The sequence below is a fragment of the Oncorhynchus kisutch genome, unplaced genomic scaffold, assembly GCF_002021735.2.
Source record: "Oncorhynchus kisutch isolate 150728-3 unplaced genomic scaffold, Okis_V2 Okis04b-Okis11a_hom, whole genome shotgun sequence".
Lineage (NCBI taxonomy): Eukaryota > Metazoa > Chordata > Actinopteri > Salmoniformes > Salmonidae > Oncorhynchus > Oncorhynchus kisutch.
Window position 1 is genome coordinate 3,729,526 of NW_022261981.1, and position 12,368 is coordinate 3,741,893.

At 50.0% G+C, this 12,368-nt stretch overlaps 1 protein-coding gene across 8 annotated transcripts in view; it reads left to right on the forward strand.

Annotated features, from left to right (window-relative positions):
* LOC109876345 (exportin-1) overlaps window positions 1-12,368 on the forward strand; it is an 87,889-nt gene that overhangs the window by 52,201 nt on the left and 23,320 nt on the right. For all 8 annotated transcript variants that reach the window (XM_031813168.1, XM_031813161.1, XM_031813166.1 and 5 more), the window contains 4 exons: window positions 5,216-5,413; window positions 6,124-6,262; window positions 6,619-6,800; window positions 7,616-7,772. In XM_031813168.1, coding sequence (XP_031669028.1) covers window positions 5,216-5,413; window positions 6,124-6,262; window positions 6,619-6,800; window positions 7,616-7,772 — 676 coding nt within the window. The remainder of the gene's footprint in view (window positions 1-5,215; window positions 5,414-6,123; window positions 6,263-6,618; window positions 6,801-7,615; window positions 7,773-12,368) is intronic.

A 12,368-nucleotide genomic window follows, 5' to 3' on the forward strand; every position in this document is an offset into this window, starting at 1 on the left:
GAGTGGGACATGGTTACGTCCTGGGACTGGGTGGGACATAGTGGAGAAGTAGAGGACATGGTTACATCCTGGGACTGGGTGGGACATGGTTACATCCTGGGACTGGGTGGGACATTATGGAGAAGTAGAGGACATGGTTACATCCTGGGACTGGGTGGGACATGGTTACATCCTGGGACTGGGTGGGACATAGTGGAGAAGTAGAGGACATGGTTAGATCCTGGGTCTGGGTGGGACATAGTGGAGAAGTAGAGGACATGGTTACATCCTGGGACTGGGTGGGACATAGTGGAGAAGTAGAGGACATGGTTACATCCTGGGACTGGGTGAGACATGGTTACATCCTGGGACTGGATGGGACATAGTGGAGAAGTAGAGGACATGGTTACATCCTGGGACTGGGTGGGACATGGTTACATCCTGGGACTGGGTGGGACATAGTGGAGAAGTAGAGGACATGGTTACGTCCTGGGACTGGGTGGGACATGGTGGAGAAGAAGAGGACATGGTTACGTCCTGGGACTGGGTGGGACATAGTGGAGAAGAGGACATGGTTACATCCTGGGACTGGGTGGGACATAGTGGAGAAGAGGACATGGTTACATCCTGGGACTGGGTGGGACATAGTGGAGAAGAGGACATGGTTACATCCTGGGACTGGGTGGGACATAGTGGAGAAGAGGACATGGTTACATCCTGGGACTGGGTGGGACATAGTGGAGAAGAGGACATGGTTACATCCTGGGACTGGGTGGGACATGGTGGAGAAGAGGACATGGTTACATCCTGGGACTGGGTGGGACATAGTGGAGAAGAGGACATGGTTACATCCTGGGACTGGGTGGGACATAGTGGAGAAGAGGACATGGTTACATCCTGGGACTGGGTGGGACATAGTGGAGAAGAGGACATGGTTACATCCTGGGACTGGGTGGGACATAGTGGAGAAGAGGACATGGTTACATCCTGGGACTGGGTGGGACATAGTGGAGAAGAGGACATGGTTACATCCTGGGACTGGGTGGGACATAGTGGAGAAGAGGACATGGTTACATCCTGGGACTGGGTGGGACATAGTGGAGAAGAGGACATGGTTACATCCTGGGACTGGGTGGGACATAGTGGAGAAGAGGACATGGTTACATCCTGGGACTGGGTGGGACATGGTGGAGAAGAGGACATGGTTACATCCTGGGACTGGGTGGGACATAGTGGAGAAGAGGACATGGTTACATCCTGGGACTGGGTGGGACATAGTGGAGAAGAGGACATGGTTACATCCTGGGACTGGGTGGGACATAGTGGAGAAGAGGACATGGTTACATCCTGGGACTGGGTGGGACATAGTGGAGAAGAGGACATGGTTACATCCTGGGACTGGGTGGGACATAGTGGAGAAGAGGACATGGTTACATCCTGGGACTGGGTGGGACATAGTGGAGAAGAGGACATGGTTACATCCTGGGACTGGGTGGGACATAGTGGAGAAGAGGACATGGTTACATCCTGGGACTGGGTGGGACATAGTGGAGAAGAGGACATGGTTACATCCTGGGACTGGGTGGGACATAGTGGAGAAGAGGACATGGTTACATCCTGGGACTGGGTGGGACATAGTGGAGAAGTAGAGGACATGGTTACATCCTGGGACTGGGTGGGACATAGTGGAGAAGAGGACATGGTTACATCCTGGGACTGGGTGGGACATAGTGGAGAAGAGGACATGGTTACATCCTGGGACTGGGTGGGACATAGTGGAGAAGAGGACATGGTTACATCCTGGGACTGGGTGGGACATAGTGGAGAAGAGGACATGGTTACATCCTGGGACTGGGTGGGACATAGTGGAGAAGAGGACATGGTTACATCCTGGGACTGGGTGGGACATAGTGGAGAAGAGGACATGGTTACATCCTGGGACTGGGTGGGACATAGTGGAGAAGAGGACATGGTTACATCCTGGGACTGGGTGGGACATAGTGGAGAAGAGGACATGGTTACATCCTGGGACTGGGTGGGACATAGTGGAGAAGAGGACATGGTTACATCCTGGGACTGGGTGGGACATAGTGGAGAAGAGGACATGGTTACATCCTGGGACTGGGTGGGACATAGTGGAGAAGAGGACATGGTTACATCCTGGGACTGGGTGGGACATAGTGGAGAAGAGGACATGGTTACATCCTGGGACTGGGTGGGACATAGTGGAGAAGAGGACATGGTTACATCCTGGGACTGGGTGGGACATAGTGGAGAAGAGGACATGGTTACATCCTGGGACTGGGTGGGACATAGTGGAGAAGAGGACATGGTTACATCCTGGGACTGGGTGGGACATAGTGGAGAAGAGGACATGGTTACATCCTGGGACTGGGTGGGACATAGTGGAGAAGAGGACATGGTTACATCCTGGGACTGGGTGGGACATAGTGGAGAAGAGGACATGGTTACATCCTGGGACTGGGTGGGACATGGTGGAGAAGAGGACATGGTTACATCCTGGGACTGGGTGGGACATAGTGGAGAAGAGGACATGGTTACATCCTGGGACTGGGTGGGACATAGTGGAGAAGAGGACATGGTTACATCCTGGGACTGGGTGGGACATAGTGGAGAAGAGGACATGGTTACATCCTGGGACTGGGTGGGACATAGTGGAGAAGAGGACATGGTTACATCCTGGGACTGGGTGGGACATAGTGGAGAAGAGGACATGGTTACATCCTGGGACTGGGTGGGACATAGTGGAGAAGAGGACATGGTTACATCCTGGGACTGGGTGGGACATAGTGGAGAAGAGGACATGGTTACATCCTGGGACTGGGTGGGACATAGTGGAGAAGAGGACATGGTTACATCCTGGGACTGGGTGGGACATAGTGGAGAAGAGGACATGGTTACATCCTGGGACTGGGTGGGACATAGTGGAGAAGAGGACATGGTTACATCCTGGGACTGGGTGGGACATAGTGGAGAAGAGGACATGGTTACATCCTGGGACTGGGTGGGACATAGTGGAGAAGAGGACATGGTTACATCCTGGGACTGGGAGGGACATAGTGGAGAAGAGGACATGGTTACATCCTGGGACTGGGTGGGACATGGTGGAGAAGAGGACATGGTTACATCCTGGGACTGGGTGGGACATGGTGGAGAAGAGGACATGGTTACATCCTGGGACTGGGTGGGACATGGTTACATCCTGGGACTGGGTGGGACATGGTGGAGAAGAGGACATGGTTACATCCTGGGACTGGGTGGGACATAGTGGAGAAGAGGACATGGTTACATCCTGGGACTGGGTGGGACATAGTGGAGAAGAGGACATGGTTACATCCTGGGACTGGGTGGGACATGGTGGAGAAGAGGACATGGTTACATCCTGGGACTGGGTGGGACATAGTGGAGAAGAGGACATGGTTACATCCTGGGACTGGGTGGGACATAGTGGAGAAGAGGACATGGTTACATCCTGGGACTGGGTGGGACATAGTGGAGAAGAGGACATGGTTACATCCTGGGACTGGGTGGGACATAGTGGAGAAGAGGACATGGTTACATCCTGGGACTGGGAGGGACATAGTGGAGAAGAGGACATGGTTACATCCTGGGACTGGGTGGGACATGGTGGAGAAGAGGACATGGTTACATCCTGGGACTGGGTGGGACATGGTGGAGAAGAGGACATGGTTACATCCTGGGACTGGGTGGGACATGGTTACATCCTGGGACTGGGTGGGACATGGTGGAGAAGAGGACATGGTTACATCCTGGGACTGGGTGGGACATAGTGGAGAAGAGGACATGGTTACATCCTGGGACTGGGTGGGACATAGTGGAGAAGAGGACATGGTTACATCCTGGGACTGGGTGGGACATGGTGGAGAAGAGGACATGGTTACATCCTGGGACTGGGTGGGACATAGTGGAGAAGAGGACATGGTTACATCCTGGGACTGGGTGGGACATAGTGGAGAAGAGGACATGGTTACATCCTGGACTGGGTGGGACATGGTGGAGAAGAGGACATGGTTACATCCTGGGACTGGGTGGGACATGGTGGAGAAGAGGACATGGTTACATCCTGGGACTGGGTGGGACATAGTGGAGAAGAGGACATGGGAAAAGGCCTGGGTTTCTTTACAACTATTAGGTCAAGTTAATGCAGGTGAGGTTGGAAACTCAGGAGGGCTGTTATGAAAACCACTAAACACTAAATATACAAAACAGATCCTTCAAATTAAACAGTAACCCCTCCCTCCTCCCCCTTCCTCTCCCCTCCCCCCACCTCCTCCTCTCTCTCTCTCTCTCTCTCTCTCTCTCTCTCTCTCTCTCTCTCTCTCTCTCTTCACTGTCTCTCTCTCTCTCTCTCTTTCACTGTCTCTCTCTCTTTCACTGTCTCTCTCTCTCTTCTCTCTTTCACTGTCTCTCTCTCTTTCACTGTCTCTCTCTCTCTCTCTCTTTCACTGTCTCTCTCTCTCTCTCTCTCTCTCTCTCTCTTTCACTGTCTCTCTCTCTCTTTCACTGTCTCTCTCTCTCTTTCACTGTCTCTCTCTCTCTTTCACTGTCTCTCTCTCTCTTTCACTGTCTCTCTCTCTCTTTCACTGTCTCTCTCTCTTTCACTGTCTCTTTCACTGTCTCTCTCTCTCTCTCTCTCTCTCTCTCTCTCTCTCTCTCTCTCTCAACTCTCCTCCTCTCTCTCTCTCCCCCTTCCTCTCCTCCTCTCTCTCTCTCAACTCTCCTCCTCTCTCTCTCTCCCCCTTCCTCTCCTCCTCTCTCTCTCTCTCTCACCCTCCCCCTCTCTCTCTCCTCCCCCTCCTCTCCTCCCCCCTCTCTACTCCTCTCTCTCCCCACCTCCTCTCCTCCTCCTCTCCTCCTCTCTCTCCTCCTCCCCCTCTCCTCCTCCTCTCCTGTCTCTCTCTCTCTTTCACTGTCTCTCTCTCTTTCACTGTCTCTCTCTCTCTCTCTCTCTCTCTCTCTTTCACTGTCTCTCTCTCTTTCACTGTCTCTGTCTCTCTCTCTCTCTCTCTCTCTCTCTCTCTCTCTCTCTCTCTCAACTCTCCTCCTCTCTCTCTCTCCCCCTTCCTCTCCTCCTCTCTCTCTCTCAACTCTCCTCCTCTCTCTCTCTCCCCCTTCCTCTCCTCCTCTCTCTCTCTCACCCTCCCCCTCTCTCTATCCTCCTACTCCTCTCTCCTCCTCCTCTCCTCTCGTCCAGGCTCTCCACTACATGCTGCTGGTGTCTGAGGTGGAGGAGACAGAGATCTTTAAGATCTGTCTGGAGTACTGGAACCATCTGGCTGCAGAGCTTTACAGGGAGAGTCCCTTCTCCACCTCCACCTCCCCCCTGCTGTCTGGATCACAACACTTTGATGTCCCTCCTCGCAGACAGCTCTACCTGCCTGTACTCTCCAAGGTGACCAGACAGACAGACGGACAGTCCGGACTGACTGGGAGACTGGCTGACAGACAGACACACACACACACTCTTGCTCTCTGGGGGTCACAGTGTGTATGTGAGAGCGAGCGGAGATTGAGATAATTTGTTGGCACATGGTCAAGAGTGTGTGGTCCAGAGAATTTGTTGGCATGAAGTGTGTGTGTGTGTGTGTGTAGTCAGTGTGTGTCTGTCTCTCTCTCTCTCTCTCTGTGTCTGTGTCTCTCTCTCTCTCTGTGTGTGTCTGTGTCTCTCTCTCTCTCTCTCTCTGTGTCTGTCTCTCTCTCTCTCTCTGTGTCTGTCTCTCTCTCTCTCTGTGTGTCTGTGTCTCTCTCTCTCTGTGTGTCTGTGTGTCTCTCTCTCTCTGTGTGTCTGTGTCTCTCTCTCTCTCTCTGTGTGTCTGTCTCTCTCTCTCTCTCTGTGTGTCTGTCTCTCTCTCTCTCTCTGTGTGTCTGTGTCTCTCTCTCTCTCTGTGTGTCTGTGTCTCTCTCTCTCTGTGTGTCTGTGTCTCTCTCTCTGTGTGTCTGTGTTTCTCTCTGTGTGTCTGTGTTTCTCTCTGTGTGTCTGTGTCTCTCTCTGTGTCTGTGTTTCTCTCTGTGTGTCTGTGTCTCTCACTGTGTGTCTGTGTTTCTCTCTGTGTGTCTGTGTTTCTCTCTGTGTGTCTTGACGGCTGTTGATGTTGGTAACAGGTGCGTCTGCTGATGGTGAGCCGCATGGCCAAGCCGGAGGAGGTGCTGGTGGTGGAGAACGACCAGGGAGAGGTGGTACGAGAGTTCATGAAGGACACAGACTCCATCAACCTCTACAAGAACATGAGAGAGACACTGGGTACGTCACACGTGTGTGTGTGTGTGGGGGGGGGTGACGCTTAATGAGTGCAGGAAGCAGATATAGCAGGTGGAGTAGTTATGTGTGACTTTCTACATTTAGACTGATTGTCAGTTTCCTTTGTGGACATCACATCACTGTACAGCACCACTACATATTCAATAAGGACCCTAGTCTATTAACTTGATCTACACTCTAAACTCTCTGTGATCGTCTCTCTCTCTCTCTCTCTCTCTCTCTCTCTCTCTCTCTGTCTCTCTGTCTCTCTCTCTCTGTCTGTCTCTCTCTCTCTCTGTCTCTCTCTCTCTCTCTCTCTCTCTCTCTCTCTCTCTCTCTCTCTCTCTCTCTCTCTCTAGTGTACCTGACCCATCTGGACTATGCAGACACGGAGCGTATAATGACAGAGAAGCTTCATAACCAGGTGAATGGTACAGAGTGGTCCTGGAAGAACCTCAACACACTGTGCTGGGCTATAGGGTCCATCAGTGGAGCCATGCACGAAGAGGACGAGAAGAGGTTCCTGGTCACCGTCATCAAGGTACGGAGGCCACCTAGGGACAAGTATAATGGTATAACGGAGAGAGTAAAATGGGATTCATGTAGAGGGTTGATGACCAGAAGGCTTTAGGAGAATGTTGAGCAGCATCTTTCTCTTTAGAATGTTGAGCAGCATCTTTCTCTTTAGAATGTTGAGCAGCATCTTTCTCTTTAGGAGAATGTTGAGCAGCATCTTTCTCTTTAGGAGAATGTTGAGCAGCATCTTTCTCTTTAGGAGAATGTTGAGCAGCATCTTTCTCTTTAGGAGAATGTTGAGCAGCATCTTTCTCTTTAGGAGAATGTTGAGCAGCATCTTTCTCTTTAGGAGAATGTTGAGCAGCATCTTTCTCTTTAGGAGAATGTTGAGCAGCATCTTTCTCTTTAGGAGAATGTTGAGCAGCATCTTTCTCTTTAGGAGAATGTTGAACAGCATCTTTCTCTTTAGGGGAATGTTGAGCAGCATCTTTCTCTTCAGGAGAATGTTGAGCAGCATCTTTCTCTTTAGGAGAATGTTGAGCAGCATCTTTCTCTTTAGGAGAATGTTGAGCAGCATCTTTCTCTTTAGGAGAAGGAGGAGAATGGGAGTTTGATTGGTGGATATTTAGTTGAGCTGATGGACAATGTGACAGAGATGCAGGAGGGAAAGATGTGCTGCCTCTCTGGACACACTGGGCCTCAAGGATGAACATACAGCTCATCTATTGTCCAAAGGCTCTCTGTTATCCATCTGTCTAACTTGTGTGTGTGTGTGTGTGTGTGTGTGTGTGTGTGTGTGTGTGTGTGTGTGTGTGTGTGTGTGTGTGTGTGTGTGTGTAGGATCTGCTGGGTCTATGTGAACAGAAGAGGGGAAAGGATAATAAGGCCATCATTGCCTCCAACATCATGTACATCGTGGGCCAGTACCCTCGCTTCCTCAGAGCCCACTGGAAGTTCCTCAAGACCGTCGTCAATAAACTCTTTGAGTTCATGCACGGTGAGGGAACTAACTAACTGTCTGTGTGCACGGTGAGGGAACTAACTAACTGTCTGTGTGCACGGTGAGGGAACTAACTAACTGTCTGTGTCCAGAGGTGAGAGAACTAACTAACTGTCTGTGTGCACGGTGAGAGAACTAACTAACTGTCTGTGTGCCTGGTGAGAGAACTAACTAACTGTCTGTGTGCCTGGTGTCCAGAGGTGAGAGAACTAACTAACTGTCTGTGTGCACGGTGAGAGAACTAACTAACTGTCTGTGTGCAGAGGTGAGGGAACTAACTAACTGTCTGTGTGCACGGTGAGAGAACTAACTAACTGTCTGTGTGCCTGGTGAGAGAACTAACTAACTGTCTGTGTGCACGGTGAGAGAACTAACTAACTGTCTGTGTGCACGGTGAGGGAACTAACTAACTGTCTGTGTGCACGGTGAGGGAACTAACTAACTGTCTGTGTGCACGGTGAGAGAACTAACTAACTGTCTGTGTCCAGAGGTGAGACAACTAACTAACTGTCTGTGTACAGAGGTGAGAGAACTAACTAACTGTCTGTGTACAGAGGTGAGAGAACTAACTAACTTTCTGTGTACAGAGGTGAGAGAACTAACTAACTGTCTGTGTGCACGGTGAGAGAACTAACTAACTGTCTGTGTGCACGGTGAGGGAACTAACTAACTGTCTGTGTCCAGAGGTGAGAGAACTAACTAACTGTCTGTGTGCACGGTGAGAGAACTAACTAACTGTCTGTGTGCCTGGTGAGAGAACTAACTAACTGTCTGTGTGCCTGGTGTCCAGAGGTGAGAGAACTAACTAACTGTCTGTGTGCACGGTGAGAGAACTAACTAACTGTCTGTGTGCAGAGGTGAGGGAACTAACTAACTGTCTGTGTGCACGGTGAGAGAACTAACTAACTGTCTGTGTGCCTGGTGAGAGAACTAACTAACTGTCTGTGTGCACGGTGAGAGAACTAACTAACTGTCTGTGTGCACGGTGAGGGAACTAACTAACTGTCTGTGTGCACGGTGAGGGAACTAACTAACTGTCTGTGTGCACGGTGAGAGAACTAACTAACTGTCTGTGTCCAGAGGTGAGAGAACTAACTAACTGTCTGTGTACAGAGGTGAGAGAACTAACTAACTTTCTGTGTACAGAGGTGAGAGAACTAACTAACTGTCTGTGTGCACGGTGAGAGAACTAACTAACTGTCTGTGTGCACGGTGAGGGAAATAACTAACTGTCTGTGTGCACGGTGAGAGAACTAACTAACTGTCTGTGTGCACGGTGAGGGAACTAACTAACTGTCTGTGTGCACGGTGAGGGAACTAACTAACTGTCTGTGTGCCTGGTGTACAGAGGTGAGAGAACTAACTAACTGTCTGTGTGCACGGTGAGAGAACTAACTAACTGTCTGTGTGCAGAGGTGAGGGAACTAACTAACTGTCTGTGTGCCTGGTGAGAGAACTAACTAACTGTCTGTGTGCCTGGTGAGAGAACTAACTAACTGTCTGTGTGCACGGTGAGAGAACTAACTAACTGTCTGTGTGCACGGTGAGGGAACTAACTAACTGTCTGTGTGCACGGTGAGGGAATTAACTAACTGTCTGTGTGCACGGTGAGAGAACTAACTAACTGTCTGTGTCCAGAGGTGAGAGAACTAACTAACTTTCTGTGTACAGAGGTGAGAGAACTAACTAACTGTCTGTGTGCACGGTGAGAGAACTAACTAACTGTCTGTGTGCACGGTGAGGGAAATAACTGTCTGTGTGCACGGTGAGGGAACTAACTAACTGTCTGTGTGCACGGTGAGGGAACTAACTAACTGTCTGTGTGCACGGTGAGGGAACTAACTAACTGTCTGTGTGCACGGTGAGGGAACTAACTAACTGTCTGTGTCCAGAGGTGAGAGAACTAACTAACTGTCTGTGTGCACGGTGAGAGAACTAACTAACTGTCTGTGTGCCTGGTGAGAGAACTAACTAACTGTCTGTGTGCCTGGTGTCCAGAGGTGAGAGAACTAACTAACTGTCTGTGTGCACGGTGAGAGAACTAACTAACTGTCTGTGTGCAGAGGTGAGGGAACTAACTAACTGTCTGTGTGCACGGTGAGAGAACTAACTAACTGTCTGTGTGCCTGGTGAGAGAACTAACTAACTGTCTGTGTGCACGGTGAGAGAACTAACTAACTGTCTGTGTGCACGGTGAGGGAACTAACTAACTGTCTGTGTGCACGGTGAGGGAACTAACTAACTGTCTGTGTGCACGGTGAGAGAACTAACTAACTGTCTGTGTCCAGAGGTGAGAGAACTAACTAACTGTCTGTGTACAGAGGTGAGAGAACTAACTAACTGTCTGTGTACAGAGGTGAGAGAACTAACTAACTTTCTGTGTACAGAGGTGAGAGAACTAACTAACTGTCTGTGTGCACGGTGAGAGAACTAACTAACTGTCTGTGTGCACGGTGAGGGAAATAACTAACTGTCTGTGTGCACGGTGAGAGAACTAACTAACTGTCTGTGTGCACGGTGAGGGAACTAACTAACTGTCTGTGTGCACGGTGAGGGAACTAACTAACTGTCTGTGTGCCTGGTGTACAGAGGTGAGAGAACTAACTAACTGTCTGTGTGCACGGTGAGAGAACTAACTAACTGTCTGTGTGCAGAGGTGAGGGAACTAACTAACTGTCTGTGTGCCTGGTGAGAGAACTAACTAACTGTCTGTGTGCCTGGTGAGAGAACTAACTAACTGTCTGTGTGCACGGTGAGAGAACTAACTAACTGTCTGTGTGCACGGTGAGGGAACTAACTAACTGTCTGTGTGCACGGTGAGGGAACTAACTAACTGTCTGTGTGCACGGTGAGAGAACTAACTAACTGTCTGTGTCCAGAGGTGAGAGAACTAACTAACTTTCTGTGTACAGAGGTGAGAGAACTAACTAACTGTCTGTGTGCACGGTGAGAGAACTAACTAACTGTCTGTGTGCACGGTGAGGGAAATAACTGTCTGTGTGCACGGTGAGGGAACTAACTAACTGTCTGTGTGCACGGTGAGGGAACTAACTAACTGTCTGTGTGCACGGTGAGGGAACTAACTAACTGTCTGTGTGCCTGGTGTACAGAGGTGAGAGAACTAACTAACTGTCTGTGTGCCTGGTGTGCAGAGGTGAGAGAACTAACTAACTGTCTGTATGACTGGTGTACAGAGGTGAGGGAACTAACTAACTGTCTGTGTGCCTGGTGTACAGAGGTGAGAGAACTAACTAACTGTCTGTGTGCCTGGTGTACAGAGGTGAGAGAACTAACTAACTGTCTGTGTACAGAGGTGAGAGAACTAACTAACTGTCTGTGTACAGAGGTGAGAGAACTAACTAACTGTCTGTGTGCCTGGTGTACAGAGGTGAGAGAACTAACTAACTGTCTGTGTGCCTGGTGTACAGAGGTGAGGGAACTAACTAACTGTCTGTGTGCACGGTGAGGGAAATAACTAACTGTCTGTGTGCACGGTGAGGGAACTAACTAACTGTCTGTGTGCACGGTGAGGGAACTAACTAACTGTCTGTGTGCACGGTGAGGGAACTAACTAACTGTCTGTGTGCCTGGTGTACAGAGGTGAGAGAACTAACTAACTGTCTGTGTGCCTGGTGTGCAGAGGTGAGAGAACTAACTAACTGTCTGTATGACTGGTGTACAGAGGTGAGGGAACTAACTAACTGTCTGTGTGCCTGGTGTACAGAGGTGAGAGAACTAACTAACTGTCTGTGTGCCTGGTGTACAGAGGTGAGAGAACTAACTAACTGTCTGTGTACAGAGGTGAGAGAACTAACTAACTGTCTGTGTACAGAGGTGAGAGAACTAACTAACTGTCTGTGTGCCTGGTGTACAGAGGTGAGAGAACTAACTAACTGTCTGTGTGCCTGGTGTACAGAGGTGAGGGAACTAACTAACTGTCTGTGTGCAGAGGTGAGAGAACTAACTAACTGTCTGTGTGCCTGGTGTACAGAGGTGAGAGAACTAACTAACTCTGTCTGTGTGCCTGGTGTACCGAGGTGAGGGAACTAACTAACTGTCTGTGTGCCTGGTGTACAGAGGTGAGGGAACTAACTAACTGTCTGTGTGCCTGGTGTACAGAGGTGAGGGAACTAACTAACTGTCTGTGTGGCTGGTGTACAGAGGTGAGGGAACTAACTAACTGTCTGTGTGCCTGGTGTACAGAGGTGAGAGAACTAACTAACTGTCTGTGTACAGAGGTGAGAGAACTAACTAACTGTCTGTGTACAGAGGTGAGAGAACTAACTAACTGTCTGTGTGCCTGGTGTACAGAGGTGAGGGAACTAACTAACTGTCTGTGTGCCTGGTGTACAGAGGTGAGGGAACTAACTAACTGTCTGTGTGCAGAGGTGAGAGAACTAACTAACTGTCTGTGTGCCTGGTGTACAGAGGTGAGAGAACTAACTAACTGTCTGTGTGCCTGGTGTACAGAGGTGAGGGAACTAACTAACTGTCTGTGTGGCTGGTGTACAGAGGTGAGGGAACTAACTAACTGTCTGTGTGCCTGGTGTACAGAGGTGAGTTGTGTGTGTTATCCAGCCTGTCTCACCCCCT